We start from the raw sequence: 20,403 nt of genomic DNA, 5'->3' as shown, positions 1-20,403 counted from the left end.
CGGACATCAGAACGTACCGGGGAACTGGCACACGTAGTGCCGCCTCTACATGTTTTGCCATAATAGCCTCTTCCAGAATGTACTGTGTTTTTGTCTAGGGGGATTGGAGAACATAGATCAACTCGACTAATCCTCCAATCCTCCCCACATAAGACCAACCCCTACAGCTCTGCGCCTCATGGTCTTTGGCCATGGACTGTTCTGACATCAGCCCTCCCATTGTCCGGCTCTGAACGGAGCACGTCAGGAACAGTCCACCGGTGTAATAGTGGGGGAGTGGCGGATCGGAAGTATAAGCTTCTTGTCGCCCCTGGAAAAAACAAGCAGTTAACCCATGCAGTGCAGGAACAACCCCACTGCATGGGAAACATATTTTTTTGTCCGGAGTTGAGTTTTAAGAGTATAAAGTGTAAGTAAACTCTAACAATGAACTTCTCTATTTGTTGACTTTTGATCTGTAAATATCCCATTAAAAGTTTTGTTACATCTCCTCCATAATAGAAAGAAAGAAAGAAAAAATAAAAAATAAAAAACACACCTGCAGATCCTGCAAAAAAAATAACATGAGACGATAACTTCCAGGGCTATCTACCTGTGCTGACTGTTATCAGTTCCATTTTCCTGCTAGTTCTCTGACCATGCGTGTCAAAAACAAGGCCCACATGCCGAACCCGGCCCTCCAGGCCTTTTTCACGTGGTCCTTGCGCCTCTTCTACAGCTGCGAAACCCCTCATCTCCACCCCACCTTGTCTCAGCAGTCGACGGCAGAGAGGAGGACAGAACTCCTCCACCAGATCCAGCGCTTCTCTGTGCAGCAGCGGAGAGACTCGTCTCCTTCCCTCTTCCCCTTCCCTTCTCAGCAGTCAGCAGCAGAGAGTCATACAGAACTCCTCCTACAGGTCCTGCTCCTCTCTGTGCAGTCGCAGCACTCCCTCATCTCCGCCTCCCCTGATCTCAGCATTCAGAAGAAGTCAGCCTACTCTGTCCTCCTCCAGACCCTGCATTTCTGCCCAGCTCTGCCTCCAGCTCTTCCAGCAGCAGCAGAAGGTAAGAAGGGCATTTGCTGTGATGTAAAATGAAACTGGGGTCACTTGACTGCCCCCAGTTCTAGACTACAGACACCTGCCCCCCCCCCCTTCCAGGTTATAAAGGAAAGGATGATGTGTGCAGTTGCCCTGCCTTAAGGTGACAACACTGTTTCTCCATTGGTGTGTGAGTGTTGTCAATGTAGACAGGAAGTGTGTAAAAAAAAAATTATTGAAAAAAATCTAATGCCGCCACCCCCACATCTAAGCTGCAATATATTATATTTTTATCCTTTGGTTTAGATACACTTTAAATTGTGCACTGTAGTGAGAAAAGGTGGAGGACCCTTCGATTTGCCACAGGACACGTCAAGTCCTTGTTACACCCATGTTTGTCTACACGCATAGATGAACCTGGGACAATCCATTTATGTGCTTGGACACTCAACTATGACAGCAAACGTTGGATGTGTAGCCGAGGGCTCACAAGATTTGTATGAACCATCAAGTTTGGTTCATACAATATGACAAAGTAGTAGTCCACTTATATCATGGTGGTTCTGCCACGAAATAGGATTGAGCGCCAATCGCACCTTAAAGGCCTCCTTTACACTTGCTTCGACTTAACAACATTAAAGTGCCTACCGCTTCACAATGCTTGATGCTTCGGTGATACTTTTTTTGAAGCTACTGTGTGCGCTGAATTTGTTTAAAAGGAGCCCAGCAGAACCCCTGCTCAGTAGTACCCCCACTCAGCAGATCTCTAGCTCATTGGTACCCTTGTTCAGCAGATCCCGAGCTTATTAGTACCACCAACTATGCCGATCCTCCACTCAGTGGAACCTCCACGATCCCACTCCAGTGGCAACCTCCAACTATGCCGATCCTCCACTCAGTGCACCTCAACTATACTAGCCGAATCCTCCACCAGTGGCAACCTCCACTATGCCGATCCTCCACTCAGTGGCAACCTCCAGGCTATGCCGATCCTCCACTCAGTGGTAACCTCCAGCTATGCCGATCCTCCACTCAGTGGTAACCTCCAGCTATGCCGATCCTCCACTCAGTGGTAACTCCCAGCTATGCCGATCTCCACTCAGTGGTAACCTCCAGCTATGCCGATCCTCCACTCAGTGGTAACCTCCAGCTATGCCGATCCTCCACTCAGTGGTAACCTCCAGCTATGCCGATCCTCCACTCAGTGGTAACCTCCAACTATGCAGATCCTCCACTCAGTGGTAACTCCAACTATGCTGATCCTCCACTCAGTGGTAACCTCCAACTATGCCGATCCTCCACTCAGTGGTAACCTCCAACTATGCCGATCCTCCACTCAGTGGTAACCTCCAACTATGCCGATCCTCCACTCAGTGGTAACCTCCAACTATGCCGATCCTCCACTCAGTGGTAACCTCCAACTATGCCGATCCTCCACTCAGTGGTAACTTCCAACTATGCCGATCCTCCACTCAGTGGTAACCTCCAACTATGCCGATCCTCCACTCAGTGGTAACCTCCAACTATGCCGACCTCCACTCAGTGGTAACCTCCAACTATACTGACCCTCCTCTATTCCAGGTCCCTGCTCACCTCCCGCTATATTGCTCCCACACTGTGCACCATGTGTGACATCTGCTACTTTTTCCTGCTCTGGTCCCCCAGCTCTGCTGATCCTTTTCTGCTCAGTCCACACTCTCCAGGTCTTGGTCACCTACTTCTATAGCGTTCCCATATTGCACAACCACATGTGCTGACGGCTAGTTGCTCCACTCCAGTCCGGACCCTGCTCACCTTCCTGTTGCTCCACACTAGATGTGACGTCTGCACTAGACCCTCCCAGAATATATACACATGAATCAGAAGGGACTCCTGATGATGTCTATTTTGGATGTTGGTTAGCAGTGCATGCTAGGATATCTTATTCTGCAACACCTCCAAATAAAGCAAAGCTAAATGCTGAAAAAAAGCTTCAGGTGCTGGAAGTGAGCGTTATAGACTTCTATGGAAGGTTTGGAGATGCTTTGAAGCACCAAGAAAGTGACATGGGGGATACTTTTTTTATTTTTTTTATTTTTTTAAGCAAAGCAAACACGTGTGAACAAGAAGGTATGCCGCGTACACGCGATCGGAAATTCGGCCAGCAAAAGACAGGTGACAGCTCTTGGTCGGAAAATGCAACCTTGTGTATGCTCCACCAGACTTTTTTCGCCAAATTTCCACCAGCAAAAGATTGAGAGCAGGTTCTCTATTTTTTTCGGGTCGGAAAAAGTTCCAATCGAAAATTCCAAACGTGTGGAGCAATTCCAACGCGCAAAATTTATATACGCATGCTCAGAACAATTCGACGCATGCTCAGAAGCACTGAACTTAATTTTCTCGGCTCGTCGTAGTGTTGTACGTCACCACGTTCTTAACGGTCGAAAAGTTCAGAGAACTTGTGTGACCGTGTGTATGCAAGCCAAGCTTGAGCGGAATTCCATCGGAAAATCATCCAAGATTTTTCCGACGAGAATTCCGATCGTGTTTACGCGGCATAAGGCAACCATTTTTTGACAGGTGCTTTAATTGGCATGAAGTGTAAACGAGCCCTAAAATTCATGTGAAGCCCGTTGCCCGAAAAAAGGAGCAGAAGCTTCTTTTTGGGCCAAAAACACGCCTAGGGCAGCCCATACAACTTTTAACTAGTTGACAGTTTCTCTTTGTTCTGAGGACTTCATCGGTGAGATTCTCCGGACCGAATTCTGGTGTCTCCTGGGTTCCCACCATCTCCGTTCATTTGTGTTCATTTGATATGGAGAATGTAACAGGAGGAACCGAAACACACAAAAGGTGACGGGAACACCCAAAGCTCCCAGGAGGACAAGAACAACCATGAATTACGGCAGGGAGACCTCGCAGTATACAAGACATTTAAGAATCCATGGGCTGCCCCGGGGTGGCATCTGAAGATACAGGATTAGTAGGAGGCAGGGGGCACCAGGAAAGCAGCACTTTCAGAAGGAGGTCATCAAACCCATGTATTTCCCTCACAACGGGCTTGCTTTAGGCGTCAAACTAAAGATCTCATCAGCTTGTGCGTAACTTGATCGGATTGGCTTCCTCGTAATCCTTTCATGTCTTTATGTCACATGACCACCCAGGACACAGGTGGTTCTTTGAGGAGACCCCCTTCCTCCCGCCACAAAACGTAAATTCAATTAAAATCATTAGCAGCGGTCAGCTTGGCAGACGTAGACCTGCTTTTTAATCATTCCAGGGATTTCCATGGAACACGTAAAACCTCATTTACTGCAAAGGATTTTTTTTCTGCCCGGAATTGGGCTTTAAAGCTGAAAAACCAGTCAACTTTCTAAAGTCACAGATGAATGAAATACGAGAGCTGTTTTACCTGACAAAGGATTTGTATTTCTGTCATCCAGCCCTGGGATTTAAACAGTATAATCAGGAGTATGACGCCATTACAGAAAGAGCACAATGGTGTCTCGTCTTCACCCCCAGCTTGCTGACTGGACAGCAGTAAAACTGATGAGGGCATCCTTCTATTCACTCCGCTAGTTTCTTGTTCGCACACTCAAATGCACCTCACTTGATTGGTTCCCAGTTGTGTCCCTCCAGCCCCTTCTCTGCGTTTAGTATATGACTAGAGTTCAGCTTTAACCCCTTAGGGACCGTCTATCATAGATATACTGTAGTCCCCCACTTAGCCAGATCACATGCATTTACCTGATCAGCTGGGGGGGGGGGGGGGGGGTGCACCCATTCACTGCCATAGCCACGTTTATATTAACTGCAGCACAAGCCGATCACCGGGTTCCGGCCAATGATTTATGGCCAGCACCCGCTGATCACCTAAGCGAATGACAGAAGAGAGCCCTGTGTTGGTAAACAACACAGAGCTGTCCTGACAGTGGGGATGTGCTGGTTTTGTGCTAAATGCAGAACCGGTCCACGTTACCTGAGCCTGGGATGATCTTCAGGATCATGGAACCAAGGAAAGAGTCCCAGACTGCACCCTCACCAGTCAGAAAGGTGGTCTTCATTTCAAATCATGGTGGTAACCATAAAGACCTTAATCAGCTGCTCCAAGCCCCAAAGTATGATGTGATACCTGCTGGAGCTCAGGAGTCGGGGTGCTACATCGTTACATTGTAAGGTGGTCTCATTTCAAATCATGGTGGTAACCATAAAGACCTTATACAGCTGCTCCAAGCCACAAGGTATGATGTGATACCTGCTGGAGCTCAGGAGTTGGGGTGCTACATCGTTACATAGTAAAGGTGGTCTTCATTTCAAAATCATGGTGGTAACCATAAAGACCTTATACAGCTGCTCCAAGCCCCAAAGGTATGATGTGATACCTGCTGGAGCTCAGGAGTTGGGGTGCTACATCGTTACATAGTAAAGGTGGTCTTCATTTCAAATCATGGTGGTGACCATAAAGACCTTATACAGCTGCTCCAAGCCACAAGGTATGATGCGACGCCTACTGGAGCTCAGGAGTTGGGGTGCTACAGAGTTACATAGTAGGCGAGGTTGTAAAAAGGCACAAGTCCAACTTATGTGGTGTGATTTTATGTCAGTGGTGTCTTGACTTATTCAAAAGTGCCGACGTGTATAGAGAACGTAGGAGGCCACTCACCCAGCCCAGTACATGGTTTAGATAATGGCCTCAGCCAGCAGTGCTCCCCTGGCCACGCCTACTGACGCACTTTGATCTATAAGCCCCGGTGGTCGGGCGAAATGCGTCAGTGGCATGGCCAGTAGAGTAGAGCTGGTTGAAGTCATTACCTATGCTCACATGTAGTGAGATAGGCAAGTGGTAGGGATGCATTTTTTCTAAAATTAGTTTGCTGTAGCTCATTTTAGAAGCCCCTTCTTGGGTTCAGGGCTTCAGTGCTGGATGGGACTGCATTGGGTGTCATGGCTAGGTTGTTTCAGAACCCACAGGAAAGAGGCGTTGCCTTTCTTTTCCCGATACAATGGTGGATATTGCCTGGTACTTTTTCGTTTTCAATACCGTCACGTTGTATGCGGTACATGTGGAATCCCCGCTTCTATATACATAGAGATAATGCCAAAACCTCACAGATCAGCCTGCCTATACTTCCTCCCACAACTTCTCCTTAAATGCAAGAACAGAATCATAAGATAAAGACAGGCAGTATGTATACACTAATCAGCCATAACATTAGGACCACTGAGTGAATAACATTGATTATCTCATTACAATGGTATCCGAAAGTCTGTGGATAGGCAGCAAGTGAACATGTTGTCCCTGACGTTGATGTGGTGAAAGCAGAAAAAACGGCCACCCCAATTGGTTGTGTGTTGGGCTGTGTAGCCACAGATCGATCAGGTGCCCATGCTGACCCATGTCCACAGCCAAGAGCACCTAAAACGGGCACGTGATCATCAGAACTGCCCAAGGAGCAATGGGGGATGGTGGTCTGGTCTGATGATTCGGTGGATGGTCGTGGGGTGGGGGGGCGGGGGGGTGTCCCTTGGCTGGGGAAGATATAGCACCAGGATGCAGTATGGGAAGAAGCCAAGCCGGCAGAGGCAGTGAGAGCTTGGACATGTTCTGCTGGGGAAACTTTGTATCCTGCCATTCATGAGGATTTTACTTGACACGTACCCACCTACCTAAACATTGTTGCTGACCAAGTACACCCCTTCATAGAAACAGTATTCCCTGATAGCAGTAGCCTCTTTTAGGGAGTTCAGCTCCCTGCCGAACTGCACAAATGGTTCAAAAATGGTTTGAGGTGTTGATTTGGCCTCCAAATTCTCCAGACCTCTAATCCAATCGAGCATCTATGGGATATCCTGGAAAAACAAATCCAATCCATGGAGGGCCCAACTCACAACTTACAGAACTTAAAGTGGTTGTTAAGCCACTCTAACCCGTATACACCATCAGCACTGCCTCCTATTGTAGTATCCCCTCTGTGTGTGATTTATAAAAATAAATGCTGCAAATACCTAATATCACTGTCGAGATTGTGATCACATGACTGGACAGCCTTTTCCTTTCCTCCTCAGAGATGCAGTGGGCGGGGCTGAGATTCCTCTGCTGATGTCAGTCTGGAGGGTAGGAGGGAGAGAGCTGGCTGGTCATGTGATCGCAATGTCGGCTGTGAAATTAGGTATTTGCAGCATTTACAGTATATATAATTTCGTAGAGGGGGGCATGGAAACAGGAGGCAGTGCTGATGGTGTATGCGGTTAGCAGTGGCGGTTGGTGCTCAAAATTTTTGGGAGGGTGTAAACAAACTAAAAAATTATGACAAAAAAAAACATTAATTGCAGCCTCACTTGTACCATCAATTGCTGCCACTGTGCCCATCAAACGGCTGTCTGCATTTACCGGTCTCAGTGGGACAGCTCCCCTATGTCTTCTCCCAGCCTCTCTTCCCGTCCTCTGCTATGATTGGGCGCGTGGCGTCCAATCACAGCACCTCTAGTTTCAGACAATCAAGTGACGGGTAACACATGCGAGCACCCGATTGCCGAAAGAGGCGGTTTATCATTAAGGAAAGTGAATATGGCGAATATGCGCTTGCAGGTCACCTTTTTTTAAGCCTGTTAGAGCCTATGGCTCTAATCAGGCGCTTCCCCTCGCGTGCTGTCATTTAGGTGCCATGCGCCCGAAAGCGGCCGGGTGTCTGAATAGAGGGTGGCAACTGCAGCCATAGATAAATTCATGCAATGCATGTTTTGCATAAAAACCATGCGCAAAACCGAGCGAAAATACGTCAGAAAAACAATGCTACGCTTGAATGCAGCCTTTAACTGTAGCTGTAGCTGAGAAAAAGCAGACAGGGCTGTGCTTTGTGGCAAAGCTGTGTAAATCTCACAACTGGATGGACAGAATTAGAAATCTGCAGGTAAAACTCCTCCCTCGATGTATTTCGCCGTCTGCCTGAGGCTTTGTACTCAGTGCGCGCCGCCTCAGTAGCAGAGGAGTTAAGCTCCTGTAATAGGTCTTGCAGCTTATCAGATGGTTGGGTAATACTGCTACCAGATAAGAGATAAGGAAAGACGCACACACCGAGGATGTGAGCCAACCACCTCCTGACATAACTGGCACAAAGAACCAACGCCGACAGCAAATGTCCGTTGTTCTGTCACTTCTACTTCCTGACATACAAGATATTTCATACAGAACGATCGTCCCAGCGCCAGTCTATGGTTGTTGGGTAATAAAGTGGTTGATTCAAGAGAACCGACGATGGCTTTGACCAACTGTAGTTTCTAAGGGTTCCTTCACATAGTGAGGTAGTTGGGCAGGAGGTTGAGGTGCGTTTTTACCGCCCCTAATTGCCCACCTAAAAGAAGCGCATGTACCTGCTCAGGGCTGTACAAATGCCACGGCAAATAATTAAACCATTTGTTGGCCCCAGAACGCCATATATTTAAGTGCACGGGACTGGGTTGGCATTTTCAGGGTTAAAATGGCTCTTTTAAAAGCGATCTACCCGGCGGCATCCCTATAGGCGGTGGCCGTCTCCGGCGGCATCCCTACAGTCCATAACCGTCACCTGCGGCATCCCTACAGCCGTGTCCGTCACCTGCGGCATCCCTATAGGCCGTGTCCGTCACCTGCGGCTCCCTATAGGCCGTGTCCGTCACCTGCGGCATCCCTATAGGCCGTGTCCGCACCTGCGGCATCCCTATAGGCCGTGACGCGCCACCTGCAGCATCCCTATAGGCCGTGACCGCCACCTGCAGCATCCCTATAGGCCGTGACCGCCACCTGCAGCATGCCTCCTTTAGGGACTTCTGACATAGTGTAATGTGGAATGTGCGTTCCTTTTTTTTTTTGCACGTTTTTTGTGTCAACGCGTTTCTTCCCAAGGGCAGCCTATTCACTTGAATGGGACAAACTCCCCAAAGTAGCTTCTGAACCTTTTTTGGTCGTGGAGCATCAGGGAGTTTGTTGTGTGACAAAACACGAGCAAAAATGTGCATCTTCTATCCGCCCATAGGGTGCCATTAACAATTAACAACACTGCAAGCGCAACCTGTGATTGTAGCACATTTACAAAACGTGCTGCAAAATGCACTCTTTGGTGGGGCGTTTAGAAATGCGCGGAGTGTGAATGCAGCCTTACAGCGTTCTTCCTGCTCCTAAGTCACAGACCTCCAGTCCATGCTATGTGAGGGTCCCAGAGGAGATTAGTGACCCCCACACATGAGGAATGGAAGAGTAGGGCGACTCAATAGTTTACATTACGTGGGGAATGTTAGAAGTCTCTGGTTTAGGGACAAAGGCCCACACAATACAGTATGGCACAAAGACTGGTAAGGGGTCCCCTTTACCTTCACACAACAAATGGGGTTTTTCCCCAGAGGAATCATCAATCCTAAGGCCTGGCTCATACTTGCGCATGCGCTGCGTGTTCCCGCACACATGTGTAGGGCAATCTAGTCATTTCAATGGGCTGCCCTATCAGCAAGAAACACAAAAGAAAGTCACTGACCCTTAACCAGAAACGATGCACTATGAGGTTAGACGCACACAAGACGTGCGCATTGGATGCATGGAGTGCCATTAGCAATTATTGTCACCACCGAGCGCTGCTAAAGGATGGGCCGGTTCTGTTCATGTCCGGAAAATTCACACATTGCTGAACCTCAGTGCGAGCCCAACGAGCATCCGAGTCCCTGATCATTGCTATTGTAAACAACTGACAACAACAACTACTGACAACAAATACAAACAACAACAGACAAAATACTGTACAGACAACAACAACAACAGACAATAATATTATATATCGGGGTCTGTAAAATTTTCATGCATTTTACAAATATTTTCCAGGCCAAAAAAATCCCCACCAGAGGCCTCCCCCCACCCCACATCAGGGGCCTCACCAGAATCCCCCCTCTCATAAGGGTCTCTACGAGAAAACCCCCTCACAATCAAGAGCCCCACCAGAGTCCCCCCCCATCAAGAGCCCCACCAGAGTCCCCCCCCCCCCATCAATGTCCCCCCCATCAAGAGCCCCACCAATGTTCCCCCCCCCCCCCAACATCAAGAGCCCCACCAGAGTCCCCCCCCCCATCAAGAGCCCCACCAGAGCCCCCCCCCATCAATGTCCCCCCCCATCAAGAGCCCCACCATATGTTCCCCCCCCCCCCCAACATCAAGAGCCCCCCAGAGTCCCCTCACACTAGTGTCCCCCCTCACATCAGAGGCCTCAACATAATCCCCCCCCCCCCCCATCAGGGTCTTACAAGAATACCCCCTCACATCAACAGCCCCACCAGAGTCCACCCCCTTTACATCAGGGTCCCCACCAGAGACCCCCCCCTGTACATCAGGGTCCCCACCAGAGTCCCACCCCCTTACTTTAGGGTCCCCACCAGAGCCCCCCCTACATCAGGGTCCCCACCAGAGCCCCCCCCCTTACATCAGGTCCCTACCAGAGTCCCCCCCCTTACATCAGGGTCCCTACCAGAATCAGGGTCCACCCTTCCATTAGGGTCCCCCTTACATTAGAGTCTGCCAATGAACAATACGTATAAACCACTGTCTACCCTAGCTACGGATTGGATAAAGTCTTATAGCGGCCCAGATGTGGCCCCTGGGCAATAGTTTGAAGACCCCTGTTATGAATCAGGGCTGCAACCAATTAGAAATTGGCTTTCATTACTTTGCACAGTCTAACTACAAAAACTATAATAGTGATTGCCAACAACCTATAGGAGGTGTGAGACACAACCAACCCCCCCCCCCCCATGGGGCGAAGCACAACTGGATGAGAAGCATCCAACTAGGATGAGCAATACTGGAATCAATAGAAGGAACCCGTCTCTGAGAACAGCCCCCAGTGACCCCGCCGCTCTGATCATCACCACGGCCACACCCACTTCAATTTCTATTTCATTTCATCCGTTAGGCTGGCCATACACCATACAATCTCCTTTACATGTACAAAATAATATGACAAACCTTAAACAACCCATTCAATTTGTATTTAAAGAAAGGTCCGAGCACATATAAGCTTTTATAGGAATTCAGAGGCAGAAAATAACCCCCACTGCCAGAGCATCCAGGAGTGTAAACGCACATCAACACCAGCCACGTTTAGCACTTGAGTGTTAATTCATTTCAATGGCCAGAATAATTCATTTTATTTACATGCAAATAGGCAAATCCCCTGACCACACGCAGCCTCCTGGTACACATCAGTGCTGCGCGATCCTGTGCATGCGCAGCCTCCTGGTACACATCAGTGCTGTGCGATCCTGTGCATGCGCAGGCTCCTGGTACACATCAGTGCTGTGCGATCCTGCACACGCTCAGCCTCCTGGTACACATCAGTGCTGCGCGATCCTGTGCATGTGCAGCCTCCTGGTACACATCAGTGCTGCGCGATCCTGTGCATGCGCAGCCTCCTGGTACACATCAGTGCTGTGCGATCCTGCACACGCTCAGCCTCCTGGTACACATCAGTGCTGTGCGATCCTGCACACGCTCAGCCTCCTGGTACACATCAGTGCTGCGTGATACTGCACACGCTCAGCCTCCTGGTACACATCAGTGCTGTGCGATCCTGCGCATGCGCAGCCTTCTTGGTACACATCAGTGCCTGCGCAATCCCACGCATGCACAATGACGAGCCGGCTGCGATTCCTGGGGAGGTCACAGATGGTTCCCATACCCAAAACAAGGGGCACAGAGAACTGGCTGCAGAAAGACAGAGCTGGACCCCAGGCACAGGTAAGTACCTGATTTTTAAAAGTCAGCAACTCCAGTATTTGTAGAGCGCAGTTCTTTTTAAACACATTTTTAAACACATTGATCAGGAGCTCCCATTTAGTCATGTGACCATAATTTTCAAATCACATTAGTCTTGGCAGAAAACTGTCACTTTTTCCTAAAATCTCACTGGACTCAGCAGCAAACTACCCCTTTTGTCCTGAAATCTTATTGGACTCGGCAGGAAACTGTCACAAACTGTCACTTTTATCTCACAATCTCATTGGACTCTGCAAAAAACTCACTTTTGTCTTAAATTTAAACTGTTTCTTTTGTCCTAAAATCTCATTGGACTCAGCAGAACACTGCCACTTTTGTCCTAAATATTATTGGACTTGGCAAAAAACTGTCACTTTTGTCCTACAAGCTCATCGGACTCGGAAGAAAACTGACCGTTTTCTGTCGAGCCAAATGAGATCGTAAGATAAAAGTGTCAGTATTCTGCCGAGTCCAATAAGATTGTAGGACAAAAAGGGCCACTTTTCCTTAAAATTTCATTGGGCTAGACAGAACACTGCCACTTTTTCCTAAATTCTAATTGATCTCGGCAGAAAACTGAACACTTTTTCCTTAAAACCACATTGGACTCTGCAGAAAACTGCCACTTTTTCCTAAAACGTCATTTGGACTTGCAGAAAACAACCACTCTTTCCTAAAATCTCATTGGGCTAGGCAGAACACTGCCACTATCGTCGTACAATCTCATTGGATGAAAAACAAGCTCTGGACTGCCACACTCTTCAGAAGACCACTTTCTTTTATTGGAAAATCACATAACAGCTCAACAAACACAGCGAACAAGGAAAAATTGCTGACGTTTAACACTAGCTGTAGTGCTTATTCATAGCCATATGAATAAGCATTACAGCTAGTGCGAAACGTCAGCAATTTTTCCTTGTTTGCTGTGTTTGTTGAGCTGTTATGTGATTTTTCCAATAAAAGAAAGTGGTCTTCTGAAGAGTGTGGCAGTCCAGAGCTTGTTTTTCGTCTGTTGCTAGTGGTAATAGCCGGCACCTGTGGCTTCCCAGCCAAAGAGACAGTTTACAGCCTGCATGTGTGCTCCTGGAGCGGTGAGATCTCTTCTCCTTCACAATCTCATTGGACTCGGAATAAAACTGTCACTTTTTCCTAAAATCTTATTGGACCCTGCAGAACACTGCCACTTTTTCCTAAAATCAGTCTCCTTATCCGAATTCCATAGGATTTAAAAGAGATACATTTTTATTCTACTTTTTTAAAACCTCAAAAACCAAACAGTTGGAAGATGTGATCAGAAGTCATCGATCACACCTCTGCTTCCGCCATGCGATCCCGTAATCGGATCGTTCAGATTCCTAACCAAAGTGTCTCAATGCCGCCGATCGATGCAAAGTGATCATTTTCAGCCCTGGCCAATCAGCTCACTTTGTTTGAATCGGAGGGGGAAGAGATGTTTAATGGATTGTACTGTTGGGACCTTACATCTATAGGATGATATCAGAGCATCTACCACCACCCTTAAGCCCTATTCACATCCAATTTGAAACCTGCTTTTTTTTTCCCCACCATGCGCCATGTATGGTGTGGCCCGTTGAATTCAATGCGCTGCCCTACATGCGGAAAACAGGCCATGGAGCTCTTTGTTATGGTTTACGTGATTTGCTGTAGTTTTGGGTTGCCATAAAAATAAATGGCGACGCGTGCACTATGCGTGTTCCCAGAATGTACAGCTGTGAACAGGGCGATCTCAGGTGTGTGCAGATCTACCTGAAAGCGGTCACTGCGGACAGCCAATCATAAACAGAGGAGGCATTCCCCGCCCGCTCAGCTGCACGTGTACAAGAGGCGGTAGCCTCTGCTGCTTATGATTGGCTGTCCAGTGGTGGGCGTGGACTGGGATAACAAGCTTCTCCCTGGTCAGCATTAGAGGTGGAGGCCTCCTTTAATCTTTGCTCCTTTCCTGCCAGACAATGTCCTGATCACTTCCTGTGCAGCTGGCATCTCAGAGAACACCATGTACCTACCTCCTGTGATCAACAAAACACCTCCCCTATGGAATATAGGGGGAGTATGTGGTCAGGGTGACAACATACATACAGTGCAGGGAGTGTTGTCACCCAGGCAGGAAGTGTGGCAGGATCAGCTGTCATTCTATATCTATAGATCCCCGATGAGGGCGGAGTCCCCGCCCCCGGACCTGTCATCACCCCGGATCCCAGCCCGGTGCCCAGCACTCACCGCCTTCAGCTGCTCCAATCTGTCCTTCATGGTGATCGGAGGGGGTCGCTGTATAGATCGCGGTGTCTGTCCTCAGTACCGGCAGCCGGGGCTCTGTGTCCTCTCCACCATCCTCATCATCCCCGGAGATCTCCGACCGTCACACCGATCCTCCCCGACACCCTGATCCGGGTTTACTGAGCCCGCCCGGATCCGCCCCGGGCCCGCCCACACAGCGACGGCGTGACGTCACACACTACCTGACACAGGTGTGACCGATCACAACCATCAGAGAGAGAGGCAGAGACGGAGAGAAGGAGAGGAGAGAGAGAGAGAAGAGAAGGAGAGGAGACGGGAGAGAGAGAGAGAGAGAAGAAGAGAGAGAGAGAAAGAGAAACAGGGGAAAGAGAGGAGACGGAGAGAGAGAGAAGGAAAGGAGAGGAGAGAGAGAGAAGGAAAGGGGGAGAGATGAGCAGAGGAGAGAGAGAGAAGGAGAGGAGAGAAAGAGAGTCAAAGAGAGAGAGAAGGAGTGGGGAAGAAAGAGAAACAGGGGAAAGAGAGGAGATGGAGAGAGGAGAAAGAGAGAGAGAGGGAGAGAAGAAGGAGAGGAGAGAGAGAAGATGAGAGAGAGAGAAGATGAGAGAGAGAGAAGACGGAGAGGAGAGAGAGAAGAGGAGAGAGAAGAAGGAGAGAGAGAGAGAAGATGAGAGAGAGGAGAGGAGAGAGAGAATGAGAGGAGAGAGAGAGGAGACGGAGAGAGACAGAGAAGGAGAGGAGAGAGAGAAGGAGATGAGAGAGAGAGAGAGAAGAAGGAGAGGAGAGAGAGAGAGAAGGAGATGAGAGAGAGAGAAGAAGAGGGGAGAGAGAAGGAGAGAGAGAGAAGAAGAGAGAAGGAGTGGAGAGAGAGAATGAGAGGAGAGAGAGAAGAAGAGAGAAGGAGTGGAGAGAGAGAATGAGAGGAGAGAGAGAAGGAGAGGAGAGAAAGAGAGAGAGAAGGAGAGGAGAGAAGGAGATGAGAGAGAGAGAAGGAGAGGAGAGAGAGAAGGAGAGGAGAGAAGGAGAGGAGAGAGAGAAGAAGAAGAGGGAAGAGGAGAGAGAGAGAGAAGGAGAGAGAAGGAGAGAGAGAAGGAGAGGAGAGAAAGAGAAGAAGAGGAGAGAAGGAGTGGAGAGAGAGAATGAGAGGAGAGAGAGGGAGAGGAGAGAGAGGGGGAGAGAGAGAGGAGGAGAGAGAGAGAAGGAGAGGAGAGAGAGCGAAGGAGAGGAGAGAGAAGAAGAGGAGAGAAGGAGTGGTGAGAGAGAAGAAAAGGAGAGAAGGAGTGGAGAGAGAGAAGGAGAGGAGAGAAAGAGCGAGAGTCAAAGAGAGAATGAGAGGAGAGAGAAAGAGAAACAGGGGAAAGAGAGGAGCGGAGAGAAGAGAAAGAGAGCCAAAGAGAGAGAGAAGGAGAGAGAGAGAAAGAGAAACAGGGGAAAGAGAGGAGATGGAGAGAGGAGGAGAGAGAGAGAAGGAGAAGAGGAGAGAGAGAGAAGGAAAGGAGGGAGAGATAAGAAGAGGAGAGAGAGAAGGAGAGGAGAGAAAGAGACAGAGAGGAGAGAAAGAGAGTCAAAGAGAGAGAGAAGGAGAGGAGAGAGAAAGAGAAACAGGGGAAAGAGAGGAGATGGAGAGAGAGAGAAGGAAAGGGGAGAGAGAGAAGGAGAGGAGAGAAGGAGATGAGAGAGAGAGAAGAAGAAGATGAGAGAGAGAGAGAGAGAAGAGGAGAGAGAGGGAAGGAGAGAGAGAAGGAGAGGAGAGATAGAAGAGGAGAGAGAGAAGAAGAGGAGAGAAGGAGAGGAGAGAGAAATAAACAGGGGATAGAGAGGAGACAGAGAGGGAGAGAAGAAGAGAGAGAGAAAGAGAAACAGGGAAAGAGAGGAGACGGAGAGAGAGAGAAGGAAAGGAGAGAAGGAGTGGAGCGAGAGAACGAGAGGAGAGCGAGAGGAGAGAGAAGGAGAGGAGAGAAAGAGAAGGAAAGGAGGAGAGATGAGCAGAGGAGAGAGAGAAGGAGAGGAGAAAAAGAGAGTCAAAGAGAGAGAGAAGGAGAGGGGAGAGAAAGAGAAACAGGGGAAAGAGAGGAGACGGAGAGAGAGAGGGAGAGAAGAAGAGGAGAGAGAGAATAAGAGGAGAGAGAGAAGGAGAGGAGAGAAGGAGATGAGAGAGAGAGAAGAAGGAGAGGAGAGAGAGAAGAGGAGAGAGAGAGAAGGAGAGGAGAGAGAGAGGAGACGGAGAGAGAGGAGAGAGAGAGAGAAGAAGAGGAGAGAGAGAAGGAGATGAGAGAGAGAGAGAAGGAGAGGAGAGAGAGAGAGAGGAGATGAGAGAGAGAAGAGAGAGAGAAGAAGAGGGGAGAGAGAAGGAGAGAGAGGAGGAGAGGAGAGAGAGAGAAGACGAGGGAGAGGAGAAGGAGAGAGAGGAGGAGAGGAGAGAGAGAAAGAGGGAGAGAATGAGAGGAGAGAGAGAAGGAGAGGAGAGAAAGAGAGAGAGAGAAGGAGAGGAGAGAGAGAAGGAGAGGAGAGAGAGAGAAGAAGAGGAGAGAATGAGTGGAGAGAGAGAATGAGAGGAGAGAGACAAGGAGAGGAGAGAAAGAGAGAGAGAAGGAGAGGAAGAGAGAGAAGGAGAGAAGAAGAAGAGGAAGAGGGAAGAGGAGAGAGAGATAGAAGGAGAGGGGAGAGAGAAGGAGAGAGAGAAGGAGAGGAGAGAAAGGGAAGAAGAGGAGAGAAGGAGTGGAGAGAGAGAATGAGAGGAGAGAGAAGGAGAGAGAGAGAGAGAGAGAGGAGAGAGAGAGAAGGAGAGAGAGAAGGAGAGGAGAGAAAGGGAAGAAGAGGAGAGAAGAGTGGAGAGAGAGAATGAGAGGAGAGAGAAGGAGAGGAGAGAGGAGAGAGAGAGGAGGAGAGAGAGAGAAGGAGAGGAGAGAGAGCGAAGGAGAGGAGAGAGAAGAAGAGGAGAGAAGGAGTGGTGAGAGAGAAGAAAAGGAGAGAAGGAGTGGAGAGAGAGAAGGAGAGGAGAGAAAGAGAGAGAGTCAAAGAGAGAATGAGAGGAGAGAGAAAGAGAAACAGGGGAAAGAGAGGAGACGGAGAGAAGAGAAAGAGAGCCAAAGAGAGAGAGAAGGAGGGAGAGAGAAAGAGAAACAGGGGAAAGAGAGGCGATGGAGAGAGAGAGGAGGAGAGAGAAGAGGAGAGAGAGAGAGAAGAAGAGGAGAGAGAGAAGGAGAGGGAGAGATAAGAAGAGGGGAGAGAGAGAAGGAGAGGAGAGAGAGAAGGAGAGGGAGAGAAGGAGAGGAGAGAAAGAGACAGAGAGGAGAGAAAGAGAGTCAAAGAGAGAGAGAAGGAGAGGAGAGAGAAAGAGAAACAGGGGAAAGACAGGAGACAGAGAGAGAGAGAAGGAAAGGAGAGAGAGAGAGAGAAGGAGATGAGAGAGAGAGAAGAAGAAGATGAGAGAGAAGGAGAGAGAGGGAAGAAGAAGAGGAGAGAGAGAGAGGAGAGGAGAAGAGAGAAGGAGAGAAAGGAGAGGAGAGATAGAAGAAGAAGAAGAGGAGAGAGAGAGAAGGAAAGGAGGGAGAGATAAGAAGAGGAGAGAGAGAGAAGGAGAGGAGGGAGAGAAGGAGAGGAGAGAAAGAGACAGAGAGGAGAGAAAGAGAGTCAAAGAGAGAGAGAAGGAGAGGAGAGAGAAAGAGAAACAGGGGAAAGACAGGAGACAGAGAGAGAGAGAAGGAAAGGAGAGAGAGAGAGAGAAGGAGATGAGAGAGAGAGAGAAGAAGAAGATGAGAGAGAAGGAGAGAGAGGGAAGAAGAAGAGGAGAGAGAGAGAGGAGAGAGAGAAGGAGAGAAAGGAGAGGAGAGATAGAAGAAGAAGAAGAGGAGAGAGAGAAGAAGAGGAGAGAAGGAGAGGAGAGAGAGAAGGAGAGGAGAGAAAGAGAGAGAAAGAAGGAGAGGAGAGAAAGAGAGAGAGAGAAGAATAGGAGAGAAGGAGAGAGAGAAGAGGAGAGAGTGAGAAGGAGAGGAGAGAGAGAGAAGAGGAGAGAAGGAGTGAGAGAGAGAGAGAAGAAGAGGAGAGAATGAGTGGAGAGAGAGAAGGAGAGGAGAGAAAGAGAGAGAGAGTCAAAGAGAGAGAGAATGAGAGGAGAGAGAAAGAGAAACAGGGGAAAGAGAGGGGACGGAGAGGAGAGAGAGAGAGAGGAGAGAGAGAAGAAGAGGAGAGAGAAAGAGAAACAGGGGAAATTGCATTATTGCAGTCCCTAAATGTGATGACTGTATTTGTTTTATTTTATTAGGCTTTCTTGTACTTCATTGTCTGCAGTGACCTCTGCCTATTACTGTTTCCCGAGCACCTTTTTTTGTGTTTCCTGTTTTTTTTTCCTCTAGTGAATGAGGAGTGTGACTGGGCTGTCAGACAGATTGATGTGTCATTAGAACATGGTGTACAATGTAGAGCCTGGTATATGATGTACAGAGCCCTGTGTATAATGTACAGCCTGGTATATGAAGTATAGAGCCCTGTGTATAATGTACAGCCTGGTATATGAAGTATAGAGTCCTGTGTATAATGTACAGCCTGGTATATGATGTACAGAGCCCTGTGTATAATGTAGAGCCTGGTATATGATGTACAGAGCCCTGTGTATAATGTACAGCCTGGTATATGAAGTATAGAGTCCTGTGTATAATGTAGAGCCTGGTATATGATGTACAGAGCCCTGTGTATAATGTAGAGCCTGGTATATGATGTACAGAGCCCTGTGTATAATGTAGAGCCTGGTATATGATGTACAGAGCCCTGTGTATAATGTACAGCCTGGTATATGAAGTATAGAGTCCTGTGTATAATGTGCAGCCTGGTATATGATGTACAGAGCCCTGTGTATAATGTACAGCCTGGTATATGAAGTATAGAGCCCTGTGTATAATGTACAGCCTGGTATATGAAGTATAGAGCCCTGTGTATAACGTAGAGCCTGGTATATGATGTACAGAGCCCTGTGTATAATGTAGAGCCTGGTATATGATGTACAGAGCCCTGTGTATAATGTACAGCCTGGTATATGAAGTATAGAGTCCTGTGTATAATGTACAGCCTGGTATATGAAGTATAGAGTCCTGTGTATAATGTGCAGCCTGGTATATGATGTACAGAGCCCTGTGTATAATGTACAGCCTGGTATATGAAGTATAGAGCCCTGTGTATAACGTAGAGCCTGGTATATGATGTACAGAGCCCTGTGTATAATGTACAGCCTGGTATATGATGTACTACAGGGGACGGAGTTGGTGGATTCTATAAGGGGTGTGGCTTATGAGAAGTGGGAGGGGTCAAAAGGGTGGGCGGGGTCTAGCCCCCCCCCCCCCCCCCATCTTAAAACTTCACCAGCTGCCACTGAGTACACCCCAACAGATTCATCAGAAAACCTTTACTTTCCTTTGAGAATCAGCATTTTCTATGGAACACTATACTACAAAATACTCCCACAAATGCGGGCCATTGATTGCAACCAAGATTTGTAAGGCTTAATGTACACGGGACGTTTTTACAACCTGAATGATTTAACTTGACAGATAAAAACCCATGTTTCAAACAGCCGTTTTGCCTTGTTTACGTGCCATGTTTACATGCCACGTTTACATGCCGCGTTTAGTGGCATTTTGCCGCGTTTGCATTTAGAAGCATTTGAAAAAAACATTATTTTTTTTTAAAATAGCCAAAAACGCCTGTAAACAAAATGCGGCTAAATGCCGCTACCGCATTTAGCGGTGTTTGAAGTCGGAAATGTCGGCGTCTGAACTTTTTTTTTTGCCTTCAAAGAAAAGCCTCTAAACGCAACTGCCTAAAAATGACATTAAATGAGCCTGTGTACATGTACACATAAGATAACATGGGATGAGTTCAGAGGCAGCTGAAAAAAGCATCCAGCTGCCTCTGAATGTCCGTTTACCAGCGACAGCGTACATGAGGCCTATTTATGCCTTTTTTTGGTGTCATTCGCTATGCTGTACATGATTTCACAAAGTATAATAAGATGTTCTGTGCCAAGACTGCTCTTTGGTATACATCTTTCATTCTAAGTCCCCCAAAAAACTGCCCCCTTTTTTGTTGGAACCCATAAAAGCAACGCTGATTTATATTCCACATGTTTACTTTAGATCAGGAATATGCAATTAGCGGACCTCCAGCTGTTGCAAAACTACAAGTCCCATCATGTCTCTGCCTCTGGGTGTCATGCTTGTGGCTGTCAGAGTCTTGCTGTGCCTCGTGGGACTTGTAGTTCTGCAACAGCTGGAGGTCCGCTAATTGCATATCCCTCCTTTAGATAGTGATTGGCCTCATTCAAAGTCCCACCGACCAAACTTTCCCTCTTCTTCGTTTAAATTTGGGATGGAGGCCAATTAGTCA

General features: G+C 48.1%; 1 protein-coding gene across 7 annotated transcripts in view; it reads right to left on the bottom strand.

The window, feature by feature from the left end:
- Positions 1-14,187, bottom strand: part of LOC143958178 (syntaxin-3-like) — a 93,424-nt gene extending 79,237 nt beyond the window's left edge. For all 7 annotated transcript variants that reach the window (XR_013270098.1, XM_077467646.1, XM_077467649.1 and 4 more), the window contains exon 1: positions 14,011-14,187. Coding sequence is in view for 6 of the 7 variants with exons in the window: in XM_077467646.1 (XP_077323772.1) it covers positions 14,011-14,040 (30 nt within the window). In the remaining variant the exon portion in view is untranslated. The remainder of the gene's footprint in view (positions 1-14,010) is intronic.
- Positions 14,188-20,403: the final 6,216 nt, after the last annotated feature.

This window comes from Lithobates pipiens, unplaced genomic scaffold, assembly GCF_037356315.1.
Source record: "Lithobates pipiens isolate NorthernLeopardFrog02 unplaced genomic scaffold, aLitPip1_a1.2 Scaffold_59, whole genome shotgun sequence".
Lineage (NCBI taxonomy): Eukaryota > Metazoa > Chordata > Amphibia > Anura > Ranidae > Lithobates > Lithobates pipiens.
Note: the sequence above shows the minus strand (reverse complement) of the source record. Positions and strands in the feature narration are given on the sequence as shown.